The sequence below is a fragment of the Ostreococcus lucimarinus genome, chromosome 2, assembly GCF_000092065.1.
Source record: "Ostreococcus lucimarinus CCE9901 chromosome 2, complete sequence".
In the NCBI taxonomy this organism is placed as follows: Eukaryota; Viridiplantae; Chlorophyta; class Mamiellophyceae; order Mamiellales; family Bathycoccaceae; genus Ostreococcus; species Ostreococcus sp. 'lucimarinus'.
The window spans coordinates 638640-652031 of NC_009356.1; the positions used below are offsets into that span (position 1 = coordinate 638640).

A 13392-nucleotide genomic window follows, 5' to 3' on the forward strand; every position below is an offset into this window, starting at 1 on the left:
GCGCCGGCGACACACAACTCAGCGGTGCGCAACTCGGCTAAATGTCGGTTTATACCCACTGAATTATGAGGATATAATATCATATACACACATACCGATGCCTATCTGTACATTGCATGATTTTTTCCATCCTCACACAAGACGCGGGCGTTCTCACGACGCACGCGGACACGAGCACTTGTTGTCACACGTCGCGCGGCAGCGGCTCCATCGATACGATTGCGCCACTACAGGCCTGTCGGGATCCGGTACAGCTGCCATGAGCTCGCACGATTCTAGATACTTCTCCAGTCATAAGAAAGGTAACTGTGGGCAGGCTTCACTGAGAAGTGAAAAGTATTGAAGTGACAGTTCCCCCTCAGGCGAAATAGCAGAGTGGCGCCAAGACTTGAAAAGAAATGACAGAGATCTTTTAAAGACGACGGTAAAGAGAAGTACGATCATTTAATCTCTAACTTGAACACCTATCAACTAAATATCGCAGTTATTGCTGCTATGACGGTCGGGAAGGACGTATGTTCACTGTTTCCAGACGTCATCAATTGCATGCAGACTGAAGACATAGAGTTGAAAAAGCTCATTTACTTATACTCGATCAATTACGCACGGTCTAACCCTGATCTTGCTATACTCGCGGTGAATACATTCGTAAAGGTAAAAAGACAAGTCGACATACTTTTCTAGCCTAAAATCTTTGATTATAGGACAGTCAAGATCCCAACCCGCTCATACGGGCTCTTGCTGTGCGGACGATGGGCTGTATACGGGTTGACAGGATCGTAGAATATTTATGCGATCCATTGCATCTAGCATTACGGGTACGCACGTACTCGTTTCACGTATTTTCTGAAGTTGACGTCTTTCAGGACTCTGATCCATACGTCCGAAAAACTGCGGCCATATGCGTAGCGAAGTTATATAGCATAAATAGAGAGCTCGTTATCGACAGGTTTGTCTGCGAAAGACCGTCTGCTGTGATGACTTACGATGTTTGGACGTCTTAGAGGATTTCTACAGCAGTTAAACGGCTTGCTGCTTGATGACAACCCCATGGTAATGGCAAACTCCATTGCGGCACTTGTCGAAATTCAGAAAGGGAGCTGTGCGCAAATAATCGACTCAAGTCTGCTTTCTAGAGTTTTTACTTCACTCGAAGCGTGCACTGAGTAAGATTACATGTCTATTCGTTTCAAATCACTTTGTTGATTCTTCGTTGTAGGTGGGGGAAAGTGACTATCCTTGACTGTTTGGCGGCGTATGAGAGTACAAGTGCTACGGAGGCCGAACACATACTTGAAAGTATCTTGCCAAAGCTTCAGCATGCCAACTATGCCGTAGTACTCGCATGCATACGAGTGATTCTCAGTAAGTTGCATCAAGTTCAGGTCTGTGTTGTTCTCAATCTTGGATTCCGATTGTTGACTTTGTTTTATAGCACTTGCGAGAGTCTTTACTACAACGAATTGTTCCTCCACTCATCACAATGTTGAACGCTGAACCTGAAATTCAGTATGTCGCGTTGACGAGTATAAGTGAAATCATGGATGCCTTTGTATTTCCGTTTTTGCACAGTTACAAGGTAAAATGTTCGATTAATGGTCAGTCTAGGAACTGATGTGTGTTTAGGCATTTTTCTGCAAATACAATGACCCGTCGTATGTGAAACATGAAAAGCTGAATATTCTCGTCAAAATTACGAATGAGAACAACGTTGGCGATATTTTACTCGAGCTCAAAGAATATTCTGGTGAAGTGGACATCGAGTTCGCACGAAAAGCCATTCGCTCGATCGGTATATGTGCTCTATCTGTGCCTGAATATTCACAGGGGTGCGTTAGTGCACTTATGTGCATTATTGACACGAAAGTTAACTATGCCGTTCAAGAGGCGCTAGTTGTTTTAAAGGACATATTCCGGTGTTACCCAGATCGGTATGAGAGTGTGATATCGCGTTTATGTCAATCACTCGTGAGTTTGGATGAACCAGAAGCAAAGAAGTCTTTCATTTGGATTCTTGGCGAGTACGCTGATCGCATCGAAAATGTTATCGATTTATTGCGAACGTTTATTGATGGTGTCGATGATGAACCTGTCGTTGTACAGCTCCAATTACTTACATCGACAGTTAAGCTATTTCTTAAACGTCCGAGCGAAGAGTCAAAATCCCTCGTTCAGCAGATGTTGATGTTTGCTACCCATGAAAGTGAGCACCCTGATCTTCGGGATCGGGCATATGTATACTGGCGGCTTTTAAGCCATGGAGGCGATAAAGTGGCGAGTGTTGTCACCTCACACATGCCCGCCCCACAATGCAACCCTTCCTCGTAGTTGGCCTTTGTCAATACAAGCATGAAACTACTGTAGATCACATGATGGGGTATTCGCACACGCAGGTACTTTCGCATCAAGTGACCGATATCAATAACTTGTTTTTTTTTCCAGCGGCAAGCAGTAGTAGCCTACCGTCGACAATGTCTGCCATGCTCACGGTAGCTTCATCTGACAAGACTTTGATGTTGTTAAGTCGCAAACCTCCACCTTGAATCAACCGCTTGGTGGCGCCTTTGCTTGGCTGTAATCCTACGTCAACAGCCAGTTGGACTAGACTGATGCCTAACACCTGTTGCATAGGGAGTGTTGCGCTCGGTACGATACCTTCGAGAGCAGTCAACGCGGTCACATCTAAATCAGTGTCCGCCCCTGGTTTCAGCACAGAGGTAGCAGCCTGCGCTTCTTCCAACCCTTGCACTCCGTGAACAAATCGCGTTACTTCCTCAGCGAGACGCCTTTGGACAGTGTTTACTATGTAGCTAGGCTGACTCATGTGACGTTCATACTCTAAAACTTCAGCCAACGGTACAAACGTCAGCATCTTCAGGAGTCGAATGACGTCAGCGTCATCTACGTTCAGGAAATATTGATAGAACTTGTAAGGTGACAATCTCGAAGTAGAAAGCCAAATCGCGCCTTGCTCAGATTTTCCAAATTTTGTGCCATCTGACTTTAGTAGAAGTGGAAAGGTAAGCCCAGATACGTCAGCAGAAGGTTCAAGTCTGCGTATAAGGTCGGTCCCAGCGGTGATATTCCCCCACTGGTCACTCCCACCGACTTGCACAGACACTTGTTGTGATCGGAGAAGATGAACGAAATCATAACCTTGCAAAAGCTGATATGCAAACTCGGTAAAGCTTATACCACTTTCACTTGAAAGTCGAGACTTGACACTATCTTTTGCAAGCATGGTCCCCAGGCGTGAATACTTCCCAACGTCCCGCAAGAAGTCCAAGAAACTCATGTCAGCATACCAATCGACGTTATTGACGACTATTAGCGACGTATCAGTGGAATTATCTGTCAATATCTTTTGGATCGTGTTGGAAATAGCCTCAGCGTTCACAGCTATTGTAGTTTCGTCCAGTATAGGTCGCTCCGAAGACTTTCCAGAAGGATCGCCCACTCTACCTGTCGCCCCGCCAATCAGAGCGACTGGTGTGTGTCCGTACTTCTCAAACCAGGATAGTACGACTATACCTAGCAAATTGCCAATGTGCAAGGAATCCGCAGTGGGGTCAAAACCACAGTAAACTCGTAAAGAACTCCCCTCCAACACTGACTCATTCGTGCACGCCTCGACGAGGCCACGTGCGTGGAGTTCGCCATAAACACTCGATTCGTACCTTTCATCGTCCGCAAACGCCCTCAATCGTGAATTCGGCAGCGAAGTAGCTCCGTGACCGCGGTCATTCGCTTGAGTCGTAAGTCTTCGTTGAGCAGAGCAAGTGCGGTGCGTCGAGAACGCTGAGCGAGCAAATACCGCGCGAAGCATGCCCGAGCCTCTATAAATATTCGAAAGAGCCATCGTCACCGATTTGTTGCAGTTGGGTGACAAACCAGCGTCGTCAGACCTCGCTCCGGACGAGGTTTGGCACTGAGCCACTTGATTCGTCACATAAATCGCAAGATGTGGTAATTCTGGTGGTATAGACCACTGTAATACGGAATCCTCCACTCTAACATGCTGGTATATAGATACCACATTTACACTATATATACCGAAATAGCGAAATTGGAGGTCGCCCCTGTATACATGTCATGTGATAAAAGCCAAGTCTGAGCTCTCGTCGCGAGAGAAGTCGCCGCAACCACTCAGCACACCGAGAAAGTGGACAGAATGCGTAGTATGTTAGCAAGACACTGTATTGTACGGGTAGCTGGCCATTTTTACGGACATAAGTCAACTCTAGGAACGTCGCAACGATCGTCCACGCGAGTTGTTCGAGGGCCGGGGGGGGCTGCGGCTGTTCGAAGAGAAGGTAAGTCGTACTGAGATTTTGTGAATCGAGTGCCAAGTTGATATGTATTGCAGATGTGTTGATTGCATGTCCAGACAATAACGTGACGGAGTATATATTTGAGAAAATCGGAGTTGACTTGCACCGCCGTCCAGAGCACCCACTCGGTATCTTGAAGAATGCTATCATGGACTATTTTGATGAAACGTATGGGAAAAACGCGTTTCGAATGTTCGATGATTTGCATCCTATTGTGTCGTCGTACGAAAACTTCGATTCAGTTTTGGTACCGGAAGATCACGTATCAAGGTCAAAAAATGACACATACTATGTTACAGCAGATACTGTTTTGCGCTGCCACACGTCGGCCCATCAACTCAGTCTGTTGAAGCAGGGTGAGAAGCGCTTCCTGGTGACCGGTGATGTCTACAGACGAGATTCGATCGACGCGACGCATTTCCCTGTCTTTCATCAGATGGAAGGAGTTCGAGTGTTCACTCAAGATGAAATCGCTGGCAGCGAACTCACGGGCGAGGAACTTGCAAGTCAGGAATTAAAAAATATGCTAGAGGGTCTTGCGCGTCATCTATTTGGAGAAGTTGAAATGCGTTGGGTAGATGCTTACTTTCCATTCACTAATCCCTCGTACGAACTTGAAATTTACTTCAATGGTGAGTGGTTGGAAGTTTTGGGGTGCGGTGTGATGGAAACTAAAATTCTGAACGAAGCATCCCTAGTAAATGAGCGCGCGTGGGCATTTGGTTTAGGACTTGAACGTCTTGCTATGGTTTTATTCGACATCCCTGACATCCGACTGTTCTGGACTGATGATGCACGGTTCTTGAAACAGTTCAAGCCCGGGATGTTCCGAAGTGGAGGCGTCGGGATGCAAAAATTCAAAAGTTATTCAAAATACCCCCCTTGCTACAAAGACGTTTCTTTCTGGTTACCCGACGAATCGACATTCACTGAAAACAACCTGTGTGAAATCGTGCGTGCAACTGCCGGCGATATAGTTGAGGAAGTGAAACTGATAGATGAGTTCCGCAATCCCAAAACAGACAAGGTTTCGAACTGTTTTAGAATTTCTTATCGCTCCATGGATCGATCCCTTACCGATGATGAAATTAACGAATTGCAGGAAACCGTGCGCGAATCTCTCGTTGAAAAACTTGGTGTGACTCTTCGATAGTATGCGTAGACTTCTTCGTCACTTCGGACTTTCGTCTGGTGCGTCATCACGTATTTTAATATCAAATGACCCATATCAAGCATGATGAATCGACGTGTAAGCTAAAAGTTGGACACAATCGAGTCCCGGTCTGCCGTAGGACACATCTGCCTCACGCAGTGGTGCCATACGTGTTCTGTGGTTCGTAACGTGACGTCATCATCTGATCAGACACACTAAAATCTGACCGGTTACGCTGTAGTACAACTTGTACAGTCAGTCGTAGCTGCTTGTGATAGCTTTAGGGTAACGATGTACCAGGAACCAAAATCAAGTGGCGGCGGCGGTGTGGCGTACAACTGTGGTGGTATGTATCTGTGTAATCGGCTTCATCCATGATCTGACAGCGAAATACACCGGTAGATTGTGGCTCTGAGGTGCTCTTACGCCCGGGTGATGTTATAATCTGCCGAGAGTGTGGGTATCGCATCTTGTACAAAAAGAGGACGAAGCAAGGTATCGTGTCGTTAGTTCTACTCTATACTCGTAGTTTTTTTACAACCTTTTTACCCGCAGTCGTACAGTTTGAGGCACGATAAGCTATGTCGGTCCACAAACCACACGGAGCACGTGTCACCTGGGCCAAAACCCACAAACCCTGCACAGTTTTAGCGCGTCCACGTCTTTCGAGTAGGACACAACTGCGTCCTAAACACCACTGTATTAGTTACGCAACGGTGCCTGTATCCTTCCATTTGTTCCCGCAATTTATACATTGAAAGAACAAAGACATTCCCTCTGTAGTAGTCTGCGAGAAAAAGACCGCCTCTCTTGCATCACACAGTGAACACTGTACATCTTTAGAACGCGGCAGCGTTGGATCCGTTCGTACGTCGTGTATAACTGCGGTTATCTCTGACGCGGAATGGAATATCGTGCGTCTATGTACGCAATTCTCTGTCGCGGCGATCGTGTAGTCACAATTTCGACAGAAATATACTAGTTTCTTGTTGACACGATCCTCTTTGGGATACAGTAGATCGTTGCTGTTAGGGCAAAACCTCAGCGGTACAGCACCGCTATGTGTGTCGCTGCCAGCCATTCCGTTTCTCACTGTCGACACACGCGCTATCTTCTCACGTCGCACTCGACGTTGGTGTCCCGTTCGCGTTTGTATTTTACGGGATACGTCCCTTTTGCAGGGTATGCATACAAATGCTCGTATCCGATAGGCTACAAAAATCAAGTATATTGGTATAAAATCAGTCGATGCGATGGATAAAATTCGGTCATCGAAACCCGTTTGCTCTTCTGTCGACACGCTCTTCACGGCTTCGTGCGCCGCTCGTCGAAGCTCTTACATCGGGCGCCTGATCAACACTGGACCTTCGTCGCTCTCCCGCTTCATTTCGAAGAAATATACTGGCGAAACACTCTATTCCCTTGGTACTGTTGTGATCAGTATAGCCAAGCTCAGCACACCTTGGGCTATTTGCTTATTCGTTTGACCACTTGATGTCTAGCGCGTTGACACCATCTACTTTGCACACACGTGATGTATGGGCGCATAATTTGGATGAAGAGTGTGCACTGATTCGTGAGGTTGTATGTAACTACCCATATGTCGCGATGGATACCGAGTTTCCTGGTGTTGTGCGTATTCTGTCTTCTTACCTTTTTCCATAATTCTCACAGTCGTCTCTAGGTCGCTCGCCCAGTTGGCTCTTTCAAACACCAAGCCGAATTTCAATACCAAACTTTACGTTGCAATGTGGACTTGCTCAAGTTGATTCAACTTGGTTTGACATTTTCAGACGGTGCTGGAAATTTACCAGTCGTCGATGGGCGGTTCTGTATATGGCAATTCAACTTCAAAGAATTCAACGTTAAAGATGAGCTCTACGCGCAAGATTCTATCGAGCTATTAAAGGAAAGTGGTATCGATTTCAATTTGCTGGAGGAACGTGGAATAGACATTGTTCAGTTTGGCGAGAAACTTATGGTTAGTGGTGTGGTTTTGAACGATGATATCCGCTGGTTAACATTTCATAGTAGTTACGACTTTGGGTACTTACTCAAGCTACTGACAAACGCTCCACTGCCTGACAAAGAGGCTGACTTTTTTACACTTCTGCAGTGTTATTTCCCGTGTATTTATGACATCAAACACTTGATGCAGTTTGTTGGTAACATGCACGGCGGACTGAATAAACTTGCCGAATATTTACATGTAGCACGTATAGGGCCTCAGCACCAGGCCGGTAGTGATAGTTTGCTCACCGCACATACGTTTTTCAAGCTTCAGAAGTCTCACTTCTCAAATGTGAACATGCATCAGTTCGCTGGATCGTTATATGGTTTAGGTCAGGAATCTCTCAGCCAGCCCATAGCTGATTGATTTATGAGACTCTAAAATTTTAAACACATTGTCGGCGTATTGTCTGAATGAGAAGTTACTGCCGCATTACTATTTGTGATATTGAATGTCGACCGCCAATGGCCTAGTCTCTGTAATATGTGAACATCGAACATTTTAAATTACTCGCAGCTGGCCCATTTTCACTTTTTATTTTTCTTCCTGTTGTAGTATATATATCTCCCTGTAAATTATTAATAACATATATTGGCATCAGTTTACAATATCAAGAAACAGTGGCGGTCATTTGCTGATCAAACTCTTAGTTTTGTGTGTGTGCTGCGTCATGTTGTGTGGGCTCACTTCGCAGCGATGGCGGCGAGGCACCAGTTCGAGAACAGGTATTCTTTGTACTCGGATTGATTGTTTAATGGCCTGACGCGGAGATATAAGCAATGAAATCGGGGTATTCGCAGCATTAACAAATGCGTACTGTCTTGCAGCCGTAGGTGGCTCGGAAAACTTTTACAGGTGGGCCGTTTTCCAAAACCTCGCGTGTATTTGTGTAAACTTTCCTTGTAGCGTATTTGAAGCAGAGTTAAGTAACGAAATACCCGTTATCAAGGCAAGTTTGGCCGGGACAAGGCTCGTTGGGCGTCTTAGTGTCGGTATGTCCAAATATCGAACGTTGGACGTGGCGTGACTGTACTCCTTTTAGGGAACAAGCACGGCTTGTTGTTACCGACTTCAGCAACAGATCAAGGTATCCTCATCTACCGATGGTTTGGCTTTTATAACCCTTGTCCCCCGTGTAGAAGTAATGCACATAAGGAATTCCCTACCAGATGAAGTAATAGTGCAGAGGACGGAGGAACGACTGTCAGGTATTTTGTTGGCAAACTGGGCAGCCCGAGAAATTTACCTCGCATCAGCCTTAGGCAACTGCGTGGCTTGCAATGACCACGTTGCGCTTGTCCACCCGGACATAGATCAGGAAACTGAAGAAATCATCGCAGATGTTCTCGGCGTTGAAGTATTTCGACAGGTACATTCGATACAATGTCAACATGGAAGAAAATATTTTTACACGAGATATAGAGCGTTGCCGGTAACGTCCTCGTTGGTAGCTTTTGTAAATTTTCGAATCGGGGTGGTATGGTTCACCCGCAGGCCTCGGTTCAAGAAGTCGATGAGCTATCATCCCTCTTGCAGGTGCGACAAAAGGCCATAGATCGAAGAGCACGCATCTTACCTTTTCAATAATTTGTAGGTTCCGCTTGTGGCCGGCACAATAAATCGCGGCAGCGATGTGATTGGTGCTGGTCTGCTTGTGAATGACTGGATCGCTTTCTGCGGGCTCGATACAACTTCTACGGAGATACAGGTATGGTCTCTTGTATGCGCTTTTTATCTCACTTACTCATGATTTATTCCAGGTCATAGAGAGCATTTATCAGCTCCACGGTGCAGACTCAAGCGGAGCTGTACGAGACATACGAGCCTCTCTCTTGGATACCCTCGTCTAGCTCATTACACTTTCAATTAATATCTAGCTATGTCGCGTCATCTCAAATCTTGCTTGATGGAATAAGGATATCAGGTACAACGTTTGATTTTTCTCAGAGCAAGCGAAACTCAGAGAGTACTCAATATCTGAAAGTCCTCTGAGCAACCGTGCTCTCGTTCCCGCCGCCATATGCAGGGTAAGCAAAGACTCAGATAGAGGCTTGACGATGTCGACCAGCGCAAAGTTCTGAGTACATTTCAGACGATTAAAATGTTCAAAAGTCCCTTGGAGTGGTTCGTTGAGGAGAAATCGCAACAGCTCGTCCACTTGGAGCTGGCCAACATGACCTGTTATCAAATGAATTGCGTCATCTGTGACAACAGATGCCGACAGACTGACACTCTGAAGTATGTTGACGGTCTTCCGCATATCACCTTCGCCAAGTTTCTGGATTGTCGCAAGTGAGTTATCAGAAATACTGAAGTTTTCGCTATTCACGATATGCCGCAGTCGCTGCAACATATCTCCTGACGCAATTGGAGAGAATCTAAATTTCGTGCACCTGCTTTGCAGCGCTGGGATGACTTTGGAGGCGTAATTACATATCAAACAAAAGCGCGTATGCTGAGTGTACTTTTCCATAATTCTCCGCAGCGCGAACTGTGCGTCTTTGGTCATGCTGTCACACTCGTCCATAATAACGAGTTTGAATGTCGTCGAAAAGGGTCGCATGGTCGATGCAAATGATTGGATTTCATCACGAACGACATTAATACCACGCGCATCGGAGGCGTTCAGTTCAAGAACCATATTAGAAAAGTTCAATCCATAAAGCTCTTTAGCGAGCGCCAAGATTGTGGACGTCTTTCCCGTTCCCGGGGGGCCGTGGAACAGTAAGTGCGGAAGCTGGCCGCCATCCGCAAACTTGTTGATGACATCAACTATCGCTTTATGTGCAACCACTTCACTCAAACCCACTGGCCGATATTTTTCCGTCCACGGAAGAGCTCTATTCACGCTCGGATCGTCCACACAAACCATTTCGCCTGAAGCAGGGCGCACGTCGGCGTCGTTCAGATATCTCGAAAGTATGTAATCAGCCAGCCAAAATCACTTTCGTTACCTTTGTGTCTCGAGCGTCTTCGGTGTTTGCTGTTGCCAAGCAGAACGCGCACGGTATGCAGAGGCTGAGTGCACGTATTCAAAAACTTGAAACCAACGAGTCCCGCGGTCTCAGCGGGGTCTGTACGTTTAGCGGGTTTATACATATCATATCGTGTTTCTTCGCGCACGGTATGGATTTACAACTGGGGCTTTCAAGCCCCTTTCTATTACGCGAAATTACACGATATTTCGCGAAATCATATCAACATAGGTATTCTTGTAGTATAATACGATACTCATATTATAGGAGTAGAAGGCCTAATACTTATGTGTATTATCTGACACAGTTCTAATAACTCCACGAGAAATGAGCGCGAACCTGTGTTGGCAGGGCGTTCGTCGGCGGCGGCAGTGAGACGCGATAAACGTGCTGGCGGATATGAAGGATAACATTTCGGTCGGTCTCGACAAGGGACACGCGGTGACTAAGCGCGAGCTTGCCGCGAAGCCTGGTTCGCGTAAGGGGGTGTGTATTGCTTTCTACTTTCACGGGTTTTTTCTAACTGCGTGCGTAGCGTTGTGGTAAGCGTGTTGGAATGATTCGCGGCCTCATCCGGGAAGTGGCAGGCTCAGCACCTTACGAAAAGCGTCTCGTCGAACTGCTCAAGAACGGGCGGGACAAACGTGCCCTGAAGTTGGCAAAGAGAAAGGTGCGTACCATATCATTCTTTAGGGCTTTGCGCGCGAGAAGCACCCGTCGACCCCGTTCTCGATCTGCATTCGTGGAGTGGACTTATGAATCGATAATACTCTGCAGTGCATTGTTCATGGCCGTCTATTTTCGTCGATTGCCGTGCGCGTCCGCCGACTAACGACTGAACTTTCCTGCCAACAGCTTGGGACGCACCTGCGCGCCAAGAAAAAGCGAGAGGAAATGGGAAACCTTATGCGAAAGGCTAGCCGAAAAGCGCCTGCTCCCGAGAGCAAGTAAAACGTAAATAGATTCAAGTTCGTAACTTCAATCGATTGTAGTTCGTCATTGAAGACTTCACAACTTTACAAAAGACGATCACTACCCCGACAGCAAACAAACCACGTTCACTGTCCATCACCGGCGACTCTTCGGTAAACTCTCTCGCTACGATGAAGTAACTGGTGACACTGGTGTTCTACTAGCTCGTACGCATTCCTGAAATCACGAAAAACTAATCCTACAGCTGCCTCGTCTAAGATCTCAGCTAGCCCCTCGAATCTCGAGCCGGCTCCACTGCGCGTCGTTCAAAGTTGCGCGACACAAACGAAGCGCTCTTTCTACGGAATCCTATACAAAGGCATCGACATTCACTCGACTTCGTACCATCATCGTACGCAACTCCTGTTTCGCGTGTTTCTGGAACCTAGTCAAGATGATTCCGGGGGAAGAAACCGGTGCTTCAGTGACAGTGGCACGTTTAGAGGACGAAACTATCATTTTCGATTTGAAAGGAGTTGATGTCAGCCTAGCAAACGCACTCAGGCGGCTAATGATAGCGGATGTCCCAACTGTTTCAATTGACTTAGTCGAGGTGATAGAAAACTCCTCTGTTCTGTGTGATGAGTTCTTGGCACACCGCTTGGGTCTGATCCCCCTTGACAGCACAAAAGCTTCAGAACTCGTGAAGCCTTACGAGTACACTGGAGACGATGATACCGCAACAGATGTGCACTTGGAACTCAATGTGCGATGTCAGAGCGACCAGACAAGGGACGTCACGAGCGACGATCTGATCTCACACGACGAAAGAGTAAAACCAGTGAGCTTTGGGGGGACAGGTGGTGGTTCTGCGAAGTCAGGCGGGATTCTGATAGCAAAACTACGCAAAAACCAGCAGTTATCGTTGAAATGTATCGCAAGAAAAGGCACTGGTAAGGATCATGCCAAGTGGTCCCCAGTCGCTACGGCCGTGTTTAAGTACACTCCCTTGATTGACATCAATCACGGCCTCCTGAACTCGCTAAATGGTAAGAGCCAGACTAGAATTCTTTACCACAACTTTAAACGTCACAATGCAGGACCGGAAAAGGCAGCGATCGTGGAGAGCGATCCATCCAAAATGTTTAAATATGACGCCGACACGGATACTTTTACTCTCACCTCTCCAGAGTCATGTACTTACGATGGTGAAGTTATGAAGAAGGTAAGATTCAACATTCGTTTCATCTATATAAATGAACTCTTGACCTTGACAGGTAAACGAGCTCGGAAAGCCTGGATTGATTGATGTGCGGCCCGGTCTGGACTGTTTTACTTTCATCGTTGAGTCAACTGGAGTATTGAAAGTTGAGGAGGTTGTTCTACAGGCAGTGCATATTTTACAAAGTAAACTGGATACTATAGGAGTAAGTTCGTGTTTTGACAAATTAGAAATTCAATAATTATGTGTCGTAGGGTGAACTTGAAACGATAGAAAGTGACTCATTCTAGGTTTGTAATTGTTACTGCGAACTGCCATAGGTCACACAAAAGCCACTCACAGTGAGTCGTTTACTCTCGTCAAAGCATTCAAAGTTTCAACCATGTGTCTGCTTTTCATTTCTTCCGCGTATCGACGACTTTCGTGTACGTCCATTCGAAATGGGCAGAACGAGTAACAATATTTGAATTGCAGATAAAAGACTGCAGGTAATAGTGGTGAAAGTATAAAGTCAACCACGGGGCGAACCGGAAGTAGTGGTGTCAACAGTTTGATTGCTTCACTATTCAATCGTCCCAATCCCTGCACGACTGCCGTGCGTACGATTCGACGACGATAGAATCGCTGCAAGATCTCAGAAATTTCGGACCGTGAGTTGAGTTTAGACAACATTTGTGCCAACATGTAACCATCTTCGAATGCCAGACCAGTTCCTTGACCAATGTTTGGCATAGTTGCGTGACACGAGTCTCCAAGCAAGACGACATTTCCTTTCGCCCAGCTTTTCC

At 46.4% G+C, this 13392-nt stretch overlaps 10 protein-coding genes across 10 annotated transcripts; 7 read left to right on the plus strand and 3 right to left on the minus strand.

Annotated features, from left to right (window-relative positions):
• Positions 1-259: 259 nt before the first annotated feature.
• On the plus strand, positions 260-2328 carry Bad (Beta adaptin-like protein; the record flags this gene model as incomplete). Its single annotated transcript, XM_001416164.1, has 9 exons — positions 260-302; positions 363-434; positions 485-654; positions 705-818; positions 867-949; positions 1005-1166; positions 1220-1385; positions 1436-1579; positions 1627-2328. The coding sequence occupies 9 exons, from the start codon at positions 260-262 to the stop codon at positions 2326-2328; spliced, it is 1656 nt and encodes a 551-aa protein (XP_001416201.1).
• Positions 2329-2404: 76 nt separating this feature from the next.
• On the minus strand, positions 2405-3859 carry TyrS (Tyrosyl-tRNA synthetase, probable; the record flags this gene model as incomplete). Its single annotated transcript, XM_001416411.1, has 1 exon — positions 2405-3859. The coding sequence occupies one exon, from the start codon at positions 3857-3859 to the stop codon at positions 2405-2407; it is 1455 nt and encodes a 484-aa protein (XP_001416448.1).
• Positions 3860-4180: 321 nt separating this feature from the next.
• On the plus strand, positions 4181-5484 carry PheS (phenylalanine-tRNA synthetase, probable; the record flags this gene model as incomplete). The annotated part of the gene is made up of 2 exons (XM_001416165.1): positions 4181-4313; positions 4367-5484. The coding sequence occupies 2 exons, from the start codon at positions 4181-4183 to the stop codon at positions 5482-5484; spliced, it is 1251 nt and encodes a 416-aa protein (XP_001416202.1).
• A 291-nt stretch (positions 5485-5775) lies between these two features.
• On the plus strand, positions 5776-6062 carry Rpc10 (RPC10 subunit of RNA polymerases I, II, and III, probable; the record flags this gene model as incomplete). The annotated part of the gene is made up of 3 exons (XM_001416166.1): positions 5776-5830; positions 5887-5979; positions 6040-6062. 3 exons carry the CDS (start codon positions 5776-5778, stop codon positions 6060-6062), a joined length of 171 nt encoding a protein of 56 aa, XP_001416203.1.
• A 128-nt stretch (positions 6063-6190) lies between these two features.
• On the minus strand, positions 6191-6565 carry Rpb9 (DNA-directed RNA polymerase II subunit 9, probable; the record flags this gene model as incomplete). Its single annotated transcript, XM_001416412.1, has 1 exon — positions 6191-6565. The coding sequence occupies one exon, from the start codon at positions 6563-6565 to the stop codon at positions 6191-6193; it is 375 nt and encodes a 124-aa protein (XP_001416449.1).
• Positions 6566-6978: 413 nt separating this feature from the next.
• Positions 6979-7861, plus strand: Caf1 (polyA tail-shortening ribonuclease, probable; the record flags this gene model as incomplete). Its single annotated transcript, XM_001416167.1, has 2 exons — positions 6979-7116; positions 7169-7861. 2 exons carry the CDS (start codon positions 6979-6981, stop codon positions 7859-7861), a joined length of 831 nt encoding a protein of 276 aa, XP_001416204.1.
• A 304-nt stretch (positions 7862-8165) lies between these two features.
• Positions 8166-9345, plus strand: Eif6 (eukaryotic translation initiation factor 6; the record flags this gene model as incomplete). The annotated part of the gene is made up of 9 exons (XM_001416168.1): positions 8166-8220; positions 8266-8350; positions 8402-8487; positions 8538-8582; positions 8635-8703; positions 8752-8864; positions 8918-9031; positions 9090-9203; positions 9256-9345. 9 exons carry the CDS (start codon positions 8166-8168, stop codon positions 9343-9345), a joined length of 771 nt encoding a protein of 256 aa, XP_001416205.1.
• Positions 9346-9368: 23 nt separating this feature from the next.
• On the minus strand, positions 9369-10367 carry rfc5 (replication factor C subunit 5 (36kDa), probable; the record flags this gene model as incomplete). Its single annotated transcript, XM_001416413.1, has 1 exon — positions 9369-10367. One exon carries the CDS (start codon positions 10365-10367, stop codon positions 9369-9371), a length of 999 nt encoding a protein of 332 aa, XP_001416450.1.
• Positions 10368-10869: 502 nt separating this feature from the next.
• Rpl36 (60S ribosomal protein L36, probable) lies at positions 10870-11421 on the plus strand (the record flags this gene model as incomplete). Its single annotated transcript, XM_001416169.1, has 3 exons — positions 10870-10956; positions 11006-11140; positions 11326-11421. 3 exons carry the CDS (start codon positions 10870-10872, stop codon positions 11419-11421), a joined length of 318 nt encoding a protein of 105 aa, XP_001416206.1.
• Positions 11422-11836: 415 nt separating this feature from the next.
• Positions 11837-12845, plus strand: Rpb3 (DNA-directed RNA polymerase II subunit 3; the record flags this gene model as incomplete). Its single annotated transcript, XM_001416170.1, has 2 exons — positions 11837-12607; positions 12660-12845. 2 exons carry the CDS (start codon positions 11837-11839, stop codon positions 12843-12845), a joined length of 957 nt encoding a protein of 318 aa, XP_001416207.1.
• Positions 12846-13392: the final 547 nt, after the last annotated feature.